At 35.0% G+C, this 14,684-nt stretch overlaps 2 protein-coding genes across 3 annotated transcripts; one reads left to right on the top strand and one right to left on the bottom strand.

The window, feature by feature from the left end:
• The first annotated feature begins 381 nt into the window (after positions 1–381).
• LOC125194172 (protein REDUCED WALL ACETYLATION 2-like) lies at positions 382–5,781 on the top strand. The gene is made up of 16 exons (XM_048092241.1): positions 382–551; positions 1,093–1,190; positions 1,507–1,647; positions 1,729–1,785; positions 1,889–1,961; positions 2,965–3,123; positions 3,303–3,452; positions 3,531–3,786; positions 3,871–3,989; positions 4,119–4,205; positions 4,281–4,369; positions 4,473–4,535; positions 4,638–4,694; positions 4,930–5,026; positions 5,128–5,286; positions 5,450–5,781. Exons 1-16 carry the CDS (start codon positions 519–521, stop codon positions 5,453–5,455), a joined length of 1,644 nt encoding a protein of 547 aa, XP_047948198.1. The 5' UTR covers positions 382–518; the 3' UTR covers positions 5,456–5,781.
• A 209-nt stretch (positions 5,782–5,990) lies between these two features.
• Positions 5,991–7,988, bottom strand: LOC125194173 (ER membrane protein complex subunit 6-like). Of its 2 annotated transcripts, none has more exons than XM_048092242.1 (5): positions 7,915–7,988; positions 7,215–7,365; positions 6,920–7,115; positions 6,538–6,557; positions 5,991–6,206 (listed from the first exon to the last, which is right to left on the bottom strand). In XM_048092242.1, exons 2-5 carry the CDS (start codon positions 7,328–7,330, stop codon positions 6,176–6,178), a joined length of 363 nt encoding a protein of 120 aa, XP_047948199.1. In that variant the 5' UTR covers positions 7,331–7,365; positions 7,915–7,988; the 3' UTR covers positions 5,991–6,175. The 2 variants fall into 2 exon arrangements, with proteins under 2 accessions (XP_047948199.1, XP_047948200.1); XM_048092243.1 differs by lacking the exon at positions 7,915–7,988 and adding an exon at positions 7,778–7,889.
• Between the last annotated feature and the right edge of the window lie 6,696 nt (positions 7,989–14,684).

Raw genomic sequence — 14,684 nt, 5'->3', positions numbered from 1 at the left:
ATAATAATAATGCGGGGTTTATCATTTATAATAAAAATGAATTGAGATTTTTGACGGTGGACAAATCAAAATAAAAAAAATGAGACTCCTTCCTAACCGTGATGTTCCAAATAAAAATTGCGATATTATCTGATTAAGTAGTAGTATAATAAAATGGTGATCTTTATTTCAAAGAAATCGTTCTCGGCCCAAATCAAGTCCTCTAACCCAATAAAATATTCGGATCAGTTTGACCCGGCCCAAAATCAACTCGGGTTGGCCGACCATAACCGCTCAAACAATGATTCTTCTCCTCCACCTAATTAAATAGGCTAGGCATATTATAACTACTTTTGAATAAATTACTGTGCTTATATTATTCTTAAGTTTTACCATAGTAACCCATTTTTCACTCTAAAATCAGATCTAATCTTTTTCACCTGCAATTTCTGTCGGTTCTCATTTCCCGCGTCTATACATACACCAATTCTTCACCGCGTTGAGGTTTTTTGTAATGCTGCTGGATTCCAACTGAAAAAATGGTGATGTACGGACCACTGGCGCCTGGTCAGGTGAGTTGATCGGTTGATTTTGTTTATAAGTAAGCAAATGCGATGGATCTAAGCAGATTGCAGCTTATTTTAGATGCGATTGTTGTTTGAAGTTAGTTGCTGGAGTAGATTAGCACTGTTTGAGTAGCATTTTAGGAGTAATTGATGTGTTTTTGCTCATTTTTTGATGAAGATGTGTGGCGAGCTGGAAAATTGAGTGCGATTGTGAACTTGTTTTTGTTTGATTGTGTGTTTTGTTTCTGGTATTTTGTAGCTCGATCTTCGATGATTGGATGAGTTAGCGATTGTTGTTTGAAGTTAGTTTTGGAGTAGAGTAGTAGTGTTTGAGCAGCATTTTAGGAGTAATTGATGTGTTTTTGCTCATTTTTTGATGAAGATGTGTGGCAGCGAGCTGGAAAATTGTGTGCGAATGCGAACTTATTTTTTCGGTTGATTTATGTGTTGTGTTTTGGTTATTTATGTAGCTCGATCTTCGGTGATTGGATGAGTTAGTTTCTGTGTTTGGATGTGATGTGAGCTTGATGATATTGTGAATATGCAGGTATCGTTTTTCCTTGGAATTGTACCAATATTTGCTGCTTGGTTGTACTCAGAATATTTGGATTACAGAAAGAATTCATTGTCTGCATCTGCGAAGCTGTAAGTTTAAGGACTTTGTCGAGTTGCACATCTTTTTTGTGGTGTTTAAAGTTTTCGATAGAATGGAGTACTGGAACATTATGTGAAAATAGTATTATGGATGTTTCTAAGAATTTTGGTAGTTACGTTACTGAATTATGGATCAGCAATGAAATACTGTGTGAATACAGAAGGAAAATGCTGTGACTGATTCCTGCATGATCTCAAAGCATAGGGGAATTCGAAATCACTGTTCCTTTCTTTATAATGATGATTTAAAATGTTCTACAACTCCCCTATATGTTGTCTCTGATACTGAATTCACTCTAAATTCCAGTGGAAGGGATTCTGATGTCAGTTTGGTTGAGTTGGCTGGGGCAGTTAAAGACGATGATAGAGCTGTTCTTCTGGAAGGAGGAGGCCTTCAGTCGGTCTCTCATGGAGTGCGGAATTCGTCTGTAACATCTCAATTGATAAGGTTTGTGAGATATGATCTGAACTTACTCTGATGGTATGCCATGGTATGCCACCTTATGCAATTGACTTCATTATATTTCAGGTTTCTTACGTTGGATGAGTCATTCTTGCTGGAGAATCGGTTGACTTTAAGAGCCATGTATGTGTATAGTTTTAAGTTCTTAGCTTTATAATCCAGATTTGGAATGAGTTGGATTTAGTTTCTTTTGTTTATTCCTATGCTTTGGGATTATCTTATGCAGGTCAGAGTTTGGTGCCCTTTTAATCTACTATTACATATGTGACCGAACGGATCTCCTTGGAGAATCAAAAAAGGTGTGATTGGATTTCTCCTTACCGCGCAATTGGTGTATGCATTTCTTATACAATTTTAGTGTGAGAAGTGAGAACCAATCGGTTTGTTAGTAGTACTCTAGCCATCAAAACTTCTTTTGCCACCTTTGCTCCACGAAGAGGATTAACAAAGCAAAATGGGAACTTGAAGTAAAAAAGAGTGAGCTTGAATGATAGAGATAGGAGATCTAAAGTGGCTGGGTGCAGAATATTATTAATTATTGTATTGTTCTTTAGTAGCATTAATTATTGTAAGGAATCTAGTTGTTTTATTTGTTAGAAACAGCTTTTATCTATTAGAGTTAGAGTTGGATTAGGAGTCTTCTGTATAGGAGTCAGTGGCCATTAGTTATTATATGTAGCTCTTCAGTGGAAGAGTAACATGTCTTGGGTGTTGGTTTAGGGACAGTTTTACCATAGGCCTAAATTGAGAATTTCTCTGCTCTTTTTATTCAGTTTATATTCAATTTATTTTCTGTCCATTTTTTTTCTGTTTCGATTATTTTCTGTTCCTTTTTCTAGCACCCACTGTCTTCTCTATCATTGATATATAGCCAAAAACCCAACATCTATGTGTTTTTCTGGCAGTTCTGCATAGGATTAATAAATTTGTATGTAATGGATTACTGAGCCAACCTAGTTTAGGTCTTACAAAGGACATGCAATCATATTCAAAATACTCCTCACGAGAATCACAAACGTGACAAATATGACATCTTGCTGATGCAGGGAAGTAATAATCCTCTTCTTTTTGCCATTCTTCCATTTCACAGGGCACTGCTACGATTAATCACAAATATAGCAATTCAACATAATAAGAGAGGGCTTAACTTTCTTCTTTAGTTATGTTAAGCGATTCCAATCAAATCTGAGCTACTACCGCATATGTTTTAATTTATATTCTGCAGTACACTAACTCATTGAGAATGGTTGATCAATGGCTTTGCTGTAAGCTTATCTGACTAAATTTCATTTCTGATGGCAGAGTTATAACCGGGATCTTTTCTTGTTCCTGTACTTCCTTCTCATCATTGTCTCGGCAGTTACTTCATTCAAGATACATAATGACAAGTCAGCATTCTCTGGAAAGTCAATGATGTATCTGAATAGACATCAAACTGAGGAGTGGAAAGGTTGGATGCAGGTAACTAACTGTTTAAAGAAATTATTTATGTTTCAACTTTCAATAAATAAAATAACATTTTAGTCTTTTTCGTCACCTTTAATTTTTGGTTTCTTTTATGACATTCTGCACTTACCTATGCTTTGAAATATACCTGAGCTGGAATGAATTGTCTTAGCTATCTTTCCCTCTGCTTACAGGTTTTATTTCTTATGTATCACTACTTCGCTGCCACAGAAATCTACAATGCCATAAGAATCTTCATAGCTGCATATGTATGGATGACTGGATTTGGGAATTTCTCATATTATTACATCCGCAAGGATTTTAGCCTTGCAAGGTTTGCTCAGGTTGGATTCTTTTCTGATGCGTAATATCCCATGGCGTCATTCTAATCCCATTTCTAAAGGATTAATTTCGATATGCAGATGATGTGGCGGCTAAATTTCTTGGTATTTTTTTGCTGCATTGCGCTTAATAACAGCTATGTCTTATACTACATATGCCCCATGCACACTCTTTTCACATTGATGGTGTATGGAGCACTTGGAATATACAACAAGTATAATGAACGTGGAACTGTCATGGCTCTAAAAATATTAGCTTGCTTTTTAGTAGTCATCTTTATATGGGAAGTACCTGGGGTATTCGATCTGTTCTGGAGTCCCTTCACTTTTCTGCTAGGTAAAATTCTAACCTTTCACTCTCTGTGTCTCAAGTGTATGAATGTGTATCTCAATCTCAATACAAGAATGTGTCCTCTTTCAGGATACAGAGACCCAGCCTCGAAAGTCGAACATCCGGCTTTGCATGAATGGCATTTCCGTTCAGGCCTTGATCGCTACATTTGGATAATTGGAATGATATATGCATATTACCACCCAACAGTAAGTTCTGTGCTTGTTTATCTTCATATGCATTTCAGATAAATTTGCTTGTTTTTTCCGTCTCTCTGAAACTGCGTACACGTTGATCTCCTGTACTTCAAACTGTAAACCTTCTGGATGGATTTGCAGGTCGAGAGATGGTTGGAAAGATTGGAGGAAGCTGAAACAAAGCGCAGGATATTTATCAAGTCAATGATTGTGACAATATCCTTGACGGTATCCCTCAATCTCTCAGCTCGTTCTTAAGACTTGTGAAGTTCACATCTGAAATAATTGTTTTTCTATTTACAGATTGGATATCTTTGGTTTGAGTTCGTATACAAGCTTCCAAAGATTACATACAACAAGTACCATCCTTATACGTCATGGATTCCTATCACGTATGTGCATTTTCAGTCTCTTCATTGTCTAGACTAAATATGTAGCAAATACTATGGAAACCTATTATTAATCTGGATTTATCTGCATATTCTCTGCTCCCAGTGTTTACATATGCTTGCGGAATGTTACTCAGAGTTTCCGCTCCTACTCATTGACACTTTTTGCGTAAGAATCCATATCTTTGTTTGAGTAAAGGACATTAATATTTTTATCATTTTTTGTTCGTTGAGATGATTCAAACAGATATTTATTTGCCTTGATGAACAGATGGCTCGGCAAGATCACTTTGGAGACCTACATCTCGCAGTTTCACATATGGCTTAGGTACATAATTCAGTTTCTAAAATCATCACTCATTCACTCGTGGTATCATCTTTATCCTGTGATGTGCATATGTGACTATTGTTCTTGGATGAAATTCAAGACAAGAAAGTCTGTATATACAATAATGGGGGTGGGGTTCTGAACAAAGTAAATGTTCTCTCTGATTGAATGACATTTCGCTGTACATACTTGAGTCTCGGGAAGATGAATCTGAACTTCATCCAACTCAATATAGGTCCAGTGTGCCAGATGGTCAGCCGAAGCTGCTACTTTCATTGATTCCAGATTATCCGATGTTAAACTTCATGCTCACCACTGCAATTTATGTAGCGGTAAAGTCCCTTAGTCTCCCTTGTTTTATTTTCTTATTTCACCCAATCAAATAGACACAATCCCGATTTACCTTATTATCCCAAAATCCCAAAACTTGCAGGTATCCTACCGTCTTTTTGAGCTTACAAACACTCTGAAAACAACATTCATTCCATCCAAGGACGACAAGCGCCTTGGACACAACTTGGCTGCAGCTTTAGTGATTGGAGGCATCCTTTACATCTTGGCTTTTGTATTAACAAAAGTTCCTCAAATGCTAGTAAGTTTGTTGTCTTACATTGTACCTGCATTAAGCACCTAATGGTTCACAGTTATCTGTATAAAATCTTCCAAGTCACGAACATAACATATTCAATCACAATCTGGAATACTTGAAAATCTCGATCATTGTTAATGTGTTGTTTCCTACTCAAAAATTGCAGGTGTGAAATTAGGGATTACAGCAAACGAGAGAATCGATTGCTTGCGAAAAAGCAGATTATTGATGCGCTTGGAACGAACATCAAATTGAGTAATTGCTCAATATACAATTTTAGTGTATGGTATATGGGAGAGGTCTGGTAAAATTGTGTATAGAAAGGGCAGGGCTCTTTAGCTATGAAAATCTACTACAAACTTGACCATTGTTGTTAATCATGTTCTGTTGCGAATCATGTTCGTGATTTCCACTCTGCTACTGTATTTGATGCCATTTTATTCACCATGAAATCCCATTTTTAAGAATTCATTAGGTAAAGTGTTACTACTTTTTGAATTGTTTCTATGCCATTTTATTCAGCATGAAATCCCATTTTTAAGAATTCATTAGCTATGAATGTCTTTTTGAATTGTTTCTTACCTAATAATCCCTCTCCGTACCATAAAACTAACACATTTTGAGAAGCACAATTAGTAAAATAGTAAAAATTGAAAGAAAAAAAGGTGATAGAGTCAGTGGAGACCACGCATAATTGGGAGAAAAAAAAAAGTCAATAACTGAGTTCTATAAACCAAAATCTTGCACTTGTTATCCAAATAGTAAAATACAAACAAAAATAAGTTAACGCTCTCATACATTTATACTACTGCAGCTTAAATCGAAACTTAAGTGTCACAAATGGGTATACAATGCAAGGTTGCCTCCATGAAACCGCCTCGTAGCAGAGTCCTCAGAATATATGAACCATATCGTAGGCAAATCTTTCCCAATGTCAAGGAACACAGGCAATGATTGGAATAGAAGACACTCTGATTCATACTATGTAACTGTGTGTGTCTGTGTGCGTGAGATAGTATTGTGTGTGCATGAGATAGTATTGTCTGTGTGCGTGAGATAGTATTGTGTGTGCATGAGATAGTATTGTGTGTGTGCATGAGAGAGTATTGTGTGTGCGCGTGTCTTATCCAAATGCCAAGAGATCAAAACTAGTTTAGCAATTGATGCTAGATATAACATATAATGAGATGAAGCAAGAATAAGATTTTTTTCCAAGACTAAAATGTTAGTATAAAGGAAAAAGAGTAAGGATACGTCCAGAATAGCACGAACGACTGCAAGAAGTGAAGAAACACCATGGTTAAACGTATTATCATGAAAATATGAAAAGCAATTGATGCATACAGTCAAGAATCAACAATTCAATTCACAAGATGCAAGGTGTATTCTTTTGTGACCTATAGGCTATAATATCATAGACCATGGTTTGCTTATAAACAACAAATAAGTGATCCTCAATATTATGTGAAGGAATTTATCGTTATCTCTAGATCAACTAGAGAAAGTCTAAACCGGCACAAAACTACTATACTCATAAAAGAACATATCACAAGAACACCACAGTTTATGCTTAAACAAGCAACACATTCACCTCAAGAAATACATAAATGAGACAAAGATGATGTTAAAGAGTTACCAAAAGTCCGCCTAGAATGCCATCGAAGACAATCTGGTTCCAGCTATCGAAAAAAGAATGAACAGCAAAGCCAGTCTTTGCAGCCAGCCCTACAGTAGTAATTGCCATGATGACAAAATAGAAAATAAATCCCGTCAATCCCGTGTACCCCAAAATTCCAGCAATCACGCCACCTATGATAGACATAAATGTGCGGCTGCAGCAAAAGCAAAGAAGAACGGTTTAGAACGGAGCATTCTTTTGCACAAAACACAGAATTGCAGAATGGCAACACAAATAAGTATAATGAGCAAACCTATAATTGATTATTCTTGTGTTGTTTTGCATATTTTCGACATTAAAAGTTGGTATCTCATCCAATGCATCACTTGATTTCTTCTTCTGCCCATTCGAATCATCATGGACTGCCATTGCCCTCTCTTCCCTCCTTCCAAATTCTCAAAGCCCTTCAAATATTAACAAATCATATCAATTTTGAGCAACCAATGCAACAACAACAGCTCACAATAAATTTAACAAAAAATCAAATAAAATAGAAATCCCAATGATATCAACAATCATTCCCCAAACCCTTCCGAGACTACTAATCACAACTCACAATAAATTCAACAAAAAATTGAGCAACCAATGTAAATACAATAGCTCACAATAAACTGAGACGAAGATATTTCATTTTTAAATCAATCTTAGCACATAATCCACTCTCTATTTTGGCGTGAGGTTTGGGGATTGGAGTAGATTTGTTAGAGTTACTATCACAGCTCACGATATATTCAAAGAAGCTCATTATACGATATACAAAGCTGAAATACCTAAGATTTAAGATTTAGAATCAAAACACACCAATTCGCAACGAACCTAGAATCAAAATCACCCTAATTCGAAGCAGAGACCAATTAAAGCAAGTAATTTACAAAAGAAACCGATGAATTGGAAGAGATCTGAGATTGAACAGGAACATATAGTAAAATTATTAGCAGCGAGTGCGAAATTACCTCGAAATTTATGTGGAGAATGAGATCGATCAATGCTTGGTAAAAAAATCGTAAATTGTTAAATATACTTATAAATTGGATTGACCCGCTTTTATTTTGGGCCCTATAAATCTAGAATGAATCGAACATTCTTATTTGGGCTTTGCTATTCTCCCATTTAATGGGCCTAAGAAGCATGGCTAAATATTTTGTATATTCCCTTCGTCCCATTAGCCATATGTTTTTTTTTACTGTCTCATTACTATTAACTTTATTTTTAATCAAAAAAAATATTCATTAAAAAAGAACGTGTATAGGTATTTTTTATTTAATTAAATATACTAATTTGTGTTTCTAAATACATGCTTCAAAATATATATCTTAGATCGGAAATGGAAGTATTCCACAAAAGGAAATATGTATTCACAACTTAAGAATGCTATTTTAAGCAAAAAAATTGGCCAATTCCAAATGGTGTATTGGTCCCTAAGAGCATCCATAATGGATGTCCTAGTGGGCGCCCTAGTGGTTGCCACATCAGCATTTCTTAGTCTGCCCCTTCTTTTTGCAATGGTTTCACCCTAATCTCCGTCCTATCCATTTCCATTTTTCATTTCAATTTTAATATCATTTTTCTATGTTTACACAATATAAATAGCAAAATTAGATATTAAAATTAAAGAACTAGCAAAACATACATTACTTAATTAAAAAAAATTAAAACAAAAATACTTAAAAGAGGTACAATTTCAACGACCCCTACGTGCCCAAACTTCTTCAACCATGTCATTCATTAGTTGAAGATGGGCTTATCAATTGCGCATGTCATCCTATGCTTATAATCGCTCACTGACTCCAAAGGCTAAACCTCGAATGACCGGCAGGGTTGCCTGACCTGCGCTCGATTCGGCTTCATCGTCGGACCAATCGTCAGGTCTTGGACCTTCATTGTGAATAATCATGTTGGCGATATGTTGGCGATATGATGCACGTGTACATGACATTGGCGATATGATGCATGTACCAGGAACGAGCTGAGCCTTTCACTATAGTCCAACGCGTTTGAAGCACATCGAATCCTCGCTTCACGTCCTTCCGTGCAAACTCTTGCCGCTGTGCAAAAAAGGTTCTCTTTGGATTCGTTGGGCAGGAGATCGTCTTCAAGAAAACTGGGCATCTCGGGTATATGACATCGGCTAAGTAGTACCTTATATGATGCTAGCGTCCGTTGGTAGTAAACTCGATAACCAGACCGTTGTCATTGCATTGCTCGGTGAAGAGACTCGACGTGTTCAGCATGTTGATGTCGTTGTTTGACCACGCCACGCCATAGTGAGCATTCCAGATCCAAAGACGGTGGTCAACGATGGCTTCAAGGATCATCGTCGGGTGGGTACCCTTATACCCACTGGTGAACTGGCCTCTCCACGTTGCCGGAGAATTCTTTCACTCCCAGTGCATACAATCAATGCCCCCAAACATTCCAGGAAAGCCGTTCACCCTATCGTGAATCTGGATCAGGAACTAGCAATCTTCGACATTCGGCTTGCGCAAATATGTGGCGTTGAAGGAGTCAACCACGCCCTCACAAAATTTTGCCACACTCTCGACCAGTTGTATCGCCGACGTGAAGATACTCGTCGAACATATCCGCCGTGGTGCCGTAGGCCAACTGACGAAGCGCAACCGTGCACTTCGTAAGCGGGGATATACCGATTTTGTGGACCGCATCTTGCCGCTGCTAGAAGTACTCGTCGCGCCCTTCCATCATCTGAACAATGCTGAGAAACATTTCTCGCAGCACCCTAAACCGTCGGCGAAAAACCGTCAGTCCCCACCGTGGTTCATCGGCGAAGTAGTCTTCAAATAGACGTTGATAGGGGTGAGCATTCGGGTTTCGGTTCGGTTTTTTGCCCAAACCGAGCTAAAATCAAAAAACTGAATTTAGTTCAAAAACCAAACTAAACCGAACCCGAAAAACTGGAAAACCAAACTAAACCGAAAAAACCAAAATTATATGAAAAAACTAAAAAATCGAAAATCCGAAAAAAAATATATATATATATATAGGGATGTATTCATATCCTTTTTCCATCTTTTGTTCTATTTCCTTCTCAATCTCGTCCATCCATTTTCATGATCCTATGGCCGAAAATAAAGTCTTATGAATTAATTTTAATCATAAAAAATTTCGTAAAGGGCAATTTTGGGAGCTCAGATTTGTAGTGGTTAATTTAATTCCTAAATTCTCTCCTTCTAGTTTGGTAAATACATAATCTGATTTATTTTCCTTAATTAAGTTTTTTCTCTCTTCCTATTTTACGGTAAATGTATTGGGAAGACATTCTTCTGCAATTCTTCGAGACAATCATGAAGCTCTTTTTTTAGAAGTTATTAGTAATCCTTCATTAATTTCGAGACAATCATGAAGTTCTAGTCCAATTAACTTGTATATGATTCTAAATTTTTGCACCAATTCTTTATAGAGTTCCTGTATTGATTGTTCATTGATATATATTATTTTATGTATTAACAATTTTTCTATAGATTACACGCTACAATCTTTCTTCTCTCCCTCATCATTTTTTCTTCTCTCCCTCGTCGTTTTTTCTCCATTGAAGATATTCTCAAGAAATTGTTGTCGACTTTTTTCAATTGCAGACGTCAGTTTTTTTTTTAATTGATAAATTTTGGTAGAAAGTTATTGTATTAGCCGTGTAATTAACATCTATGGTTTTGTGTATTTGTTTGTGATTAGTTCGTTCTTGCATTTAGTTTTATTTTGCATCATTTGTCGTTTTATTTTCATGAAAATATCAATTGCTTACAGATTTTCGTGTTTTCTTTTCGTAAGTTACAACTTATAAATTTTCGACAAGTAATGTACTATATTAAGTGTATAATGTAGATTCTATTAATGTACATTACAATGGGTTTAATGTGTGACAGAAGTTAAATCAATTCCCCGAAGAGTTTAGCAATCCATGGGGCTAGGGTATAGCATTGACTTACTAAAAAAACCTTGACTACGGGAAGAAAGTTAGAGTCATTCCCATAGGGTTTAGCAATCCATAGGGCTAGGGCATATTACTAACCCATACATCAAAATTCATTTTTGAATTATGTACGTGTTTCAGGGAATAATGTTTAGGCTGAGTAGAACTAAATAATTTACGTCAAGTGGCCTTTAATGTACACTAGTGTTAACACCTGTGCATAGCACAGGACAAAAGATTTTTATATAATGAAGATATAATATCTTAAAATAAAGAATATAGAGTAAATAAGTATAAAAATATATTTACAGATAAAAACTAATTGAAATAAGTATTTGTAATATTATAAACAACAACAAAAAATTATTTGTACAATTGTACTTCTCTCAACCCACTCTCAATGAAACATTTCACATTTAAGCAGATAATTGTATACTTTTTTAATATTTGATATGAGTGCAGTACAAAATAAAAGAAATAACAAAAGAGGAGATGTGTGGATGAAATAGGATAAGATATACAAATAAAGAAAAATGTAATACTACTATTTACAAAAGAAAAAAAAAAGCAAACTATTTGAAAAAAAAATAGCTCACCAATTTCGATTAACAAAATCAACTCTATTATAACTATGTGTACTTCTAATAATTTAAATATAAATATATTTATAAATTATATATCTTGAATATAAATATATATACGTATTTATAAGTAATTTCAACAAATTTAACTAAACTAATATATTATATAGAAAATTGTATATTACTATACACAACAACAATTAATGTTATGCAATATTGTTCTTTGTTTGATAATGATATTAATTTAGTTTCACTTTACATCATTATTTATTGGTGTTTCATATTTACTTGGTTTAGCCACATTTGAATTCAATATGAACATATTTCAAACCCCTCTCTCTCGTAACTCTCAGGTATCGGGCTTGTCGGTGTTCGAGTCAAGCCGCCACTGCCGTCGGCTCTCCTTTCCTTCTCTTTATTTTGTTACCGCCGTTGTCGGTCCTCCTGCACCGCCGCCGGCGAAGTAACCCATCCTGCACAGCAGCGTCGCCACCGCTTCATCTTCATTTTCGGCATCTCTCTCGTCGCCTCACCCGCCAGTTGTCACCGGAGCCGTCGTCGGATTCCACACCTATTGTGCTGCGCAAAATCAGAAAATCAGTCCACAAAAAATCATATAATTAGTCCTCGTCATCCATCTGTGGAGGCTTGGAGCTGTCGGCGATTGCAATCAAAAAATCAGATAATTAGTCCACTAAAATGCAAATTTAATTAATGGTGTAGGTATATATAAATGTTTAATCTTATTTGAGAAGTCAATATTGCTCAATAGGAGCTGCCTTTTTTCTATCAAGTGATTGGCATTTTTCAAAATGACCTTTTAGTAAACAAAATAGCTTCACATTTTTCCTCCAAAAAGGGCAAAAATATCTTTTCAATAAACTCTTTAGATCAGTAAGATAAGATAAGAATTGATTTGTTAATTTTGCTAGTATAGATATAACGGAATTGTATTTCCTATATGTAACGGAAGATTATTCAATTCTTGATAATTAACAAAAATAAAACAGCATTTAAACAAAATAACCCCATCAATTCAATAAATCATAAATCAATTCAATTAATCACGGAGCAATACTATGCAGGATTATGTTATAAATTATTTTTGGAAATTTTAAAAAGTTCAAATAGCTTTCACTTATTGTCTTTGATTATTTTTAGTGACGTTGAAAACTAAAAATATAGTACCCTTCCGTCTCATAATAGAATTAAGAAAATAATTTCATTATATACAATACACTTCACAAAAAGGAAAATGTATTATAAAGATGATTAATAATTTTACCATACAAATAATTATATATATTTATATTCATTGCAATAATTTAATTATACCACAATAAATTTGATTTACAAACCAATAAATATTTCTTACAATGACTCAACTATTTTGGCACGACCCAAGAAATAAAAATTGTTAGTTAGTATAGTTTGCTAACATGAATTTATTTGAAAATTTATTATAATCAAAATAAAAAGTAATAATAATAACATTTAAAATTTAGGGTTTGGTATTCTAGTTTTTATTTTTAATTTTAATATATTAGTTTTTATTTACTTATAATCAACTTACTTGAAGTTTTATAAAAAGCAGTAGTAATTTATTAGAATAATTTCTTAAATATCAACTTTCTTTAAATCTCATTCTAAAAATTTATTACTACTCCATAACTTTGTAGAGTTAATAATAAATCTTAATTATTTTTTAATATTATAATATACTAATATCCATATATATATATACTATCATTGATGATTTAAAATATAGTATAAGATCATTGATGATTTAAAATTTGACAAATGTATTAATTTATGACGATATACTAATATTTATGGTACTAAAGAAGTCGTAATCGTATTTTCATTAATTAAATATCTTTTTTCCATACCTGTTTTTTCTATTTATTGATGACATGAGTATTTCTCAATATATATACGTATGTGTCATGTGACTAAAGTCGTAACCTAAATACCAAATATTATTAGTACTATACATAAATTACTCCATTTTTAATTAACCCTAATCTTCAAATCTACAGAGGTGCCGCCGTCATTTCCCTCTCTCCCTGCTCTGTTTCTCTCGCCTACGCCGCCGCTCCCTCCGCCCTACTTTCTGCTCGCCAAGCCTCTCCACCGCTGTGCATCCCTAGTTCTACCGCCTGCTTCAGCTATCCCACCAACCTCGGGCAGCCGCCGCCGCCGCCCACACCGGCAGTTCTCTCGCTCAGCCGCCTCCCGCCTCCCACTGCTTCTCTTTACCTCCTTCGTCTCCTTTTCTTCTTCTAGCCATTATCTCAGATCTCTATCGGTATCACGCCCCTAAAATGCAGATTTTGTTTACACTAAAATGCATATTTAATTAATGTCGTGGGTATATATAAATGTGTAATCTTATTTGAGAAGCCACTGCATTGCTCAATAGGAGCTGCTTTTTTTCTATCCAATGGTTGCCATTTTTTAAAATGACCAAAAGGATAAATAAAATAGCTTCATATTTTCCCTCCAAAAAGGGCATAAATGTCTTTTCAATAAACTGACACTTTAGATTAGTAAGATTGTAATACTAAATGATGTGCCTGTGTAAGTATTCACTGTTTGGCGAGTATTCAACCCATATACCCTTTGGGTTTAGCGATCCATAGGTCTAGGTTGTAGTATCCACTCACAACCGGAACCATCACAAAGGACAGCGAGTTTGAATCATTCCCCTTGGGTTTAGTAACTCATGGGACTAGGTTATAGCACCACCACATGAATTAAATTTTATTTTTTAATGCGTTTAAGATTTGGTACAGTAAGCAATATACCAATAGTATCTAATAATGTGATTGGATCAATGAATAATGTACAGATTAAAGAGAATAATGTTGATATGAACTTGAATTCATGCCCTTTGGGTTTAGCAATCCATGGAGTTTGAATCATTCCCCTTGGGTTTAGCAACCCATGAGGGGCTATAGCACCACCACATGAATGAATTTTCATTTTTTAATGCGTTTAAGATTTGGTACAGTAAATAATGTACCAATAGTATCTAATAATGTACACGGATCAGTGAATAATGTACATATTGAAGAGAATGATGTTGAAAGGAAATTGAATTCAAACTATCCCAAGTGCTTTACATCGTCATAAGTCTAGACAAAATACCCTACAAATATATTTCAAATCAGTTGGACACCTCCTGAAGTACATGTTGTCTTTCTTGTTTCGA

The sequence above is a fragment of the Salvia hispanica genome, chromosome 6, assembly GCF_023119035.1.
Source record: "Salvia hispanica cultivar TCC Black 2014 chromosome 6, UniMelb_Shisp_WGS_1.0, whole genome shotgun sequence".
NCBI classification, from domain to species: domain Eukaryota; kingdom Viridiplantae; phylum Streptophyta; class Magnoliopsida; order Lamiales; family Lamiaceae; genus Salvia; species Salvia hispanica.
Note: the sequence above shows the minus strand (reverse complement) of the source record. Positions and strands in the feature narration are given on the sequence as shown.

Excerpts from the sequence above, each read along its gene's own strand:
- LOC125194172 (XM_048092241.1), top strand. The coding sequence starts at position 519 with ATGGTGATGTACGGACCACTGGCGCCTGGTCAG. Across the intron at positions 552-1,092 it reads GACCACTGGCGCCTGGTCAG|GTATCGTTTTTCCTTGGAAT; the intron begins GTGAGTTGATCG and ends GTGAATATGCAG. Across the intron at positions 4,695-4,929 it reads CAGTTTCACATATGGCTTAG|GTCCAGTGTGCCAGATGGTC; the intron begins GTACATAATTCA and ends AACTCAATATAG.
- LOC125194173 (XM_048092242.1), bottom strand. The coding sequence starts at position 7,330 with ATGGCAGTCCATGATGATTCGAATGGGCAGAAGAAGAAATCAAGTGAT. Across the intron at positions 7,116-7,214 it reads ACAAGAATAATCAATTATAG|CCGCACATTTATGTCTATCA; the intron begins GTTTGCTCATTA and ends CTTTTGCTGCAG. Across the intron at positions 6,558-6,919 it reads GCATTCTAGGCGGACTTTTG|TCGTTCGTGCTATTCTGGAC; the intron begins GTAACTCTTTAA and ends CACTTCTTGCAG.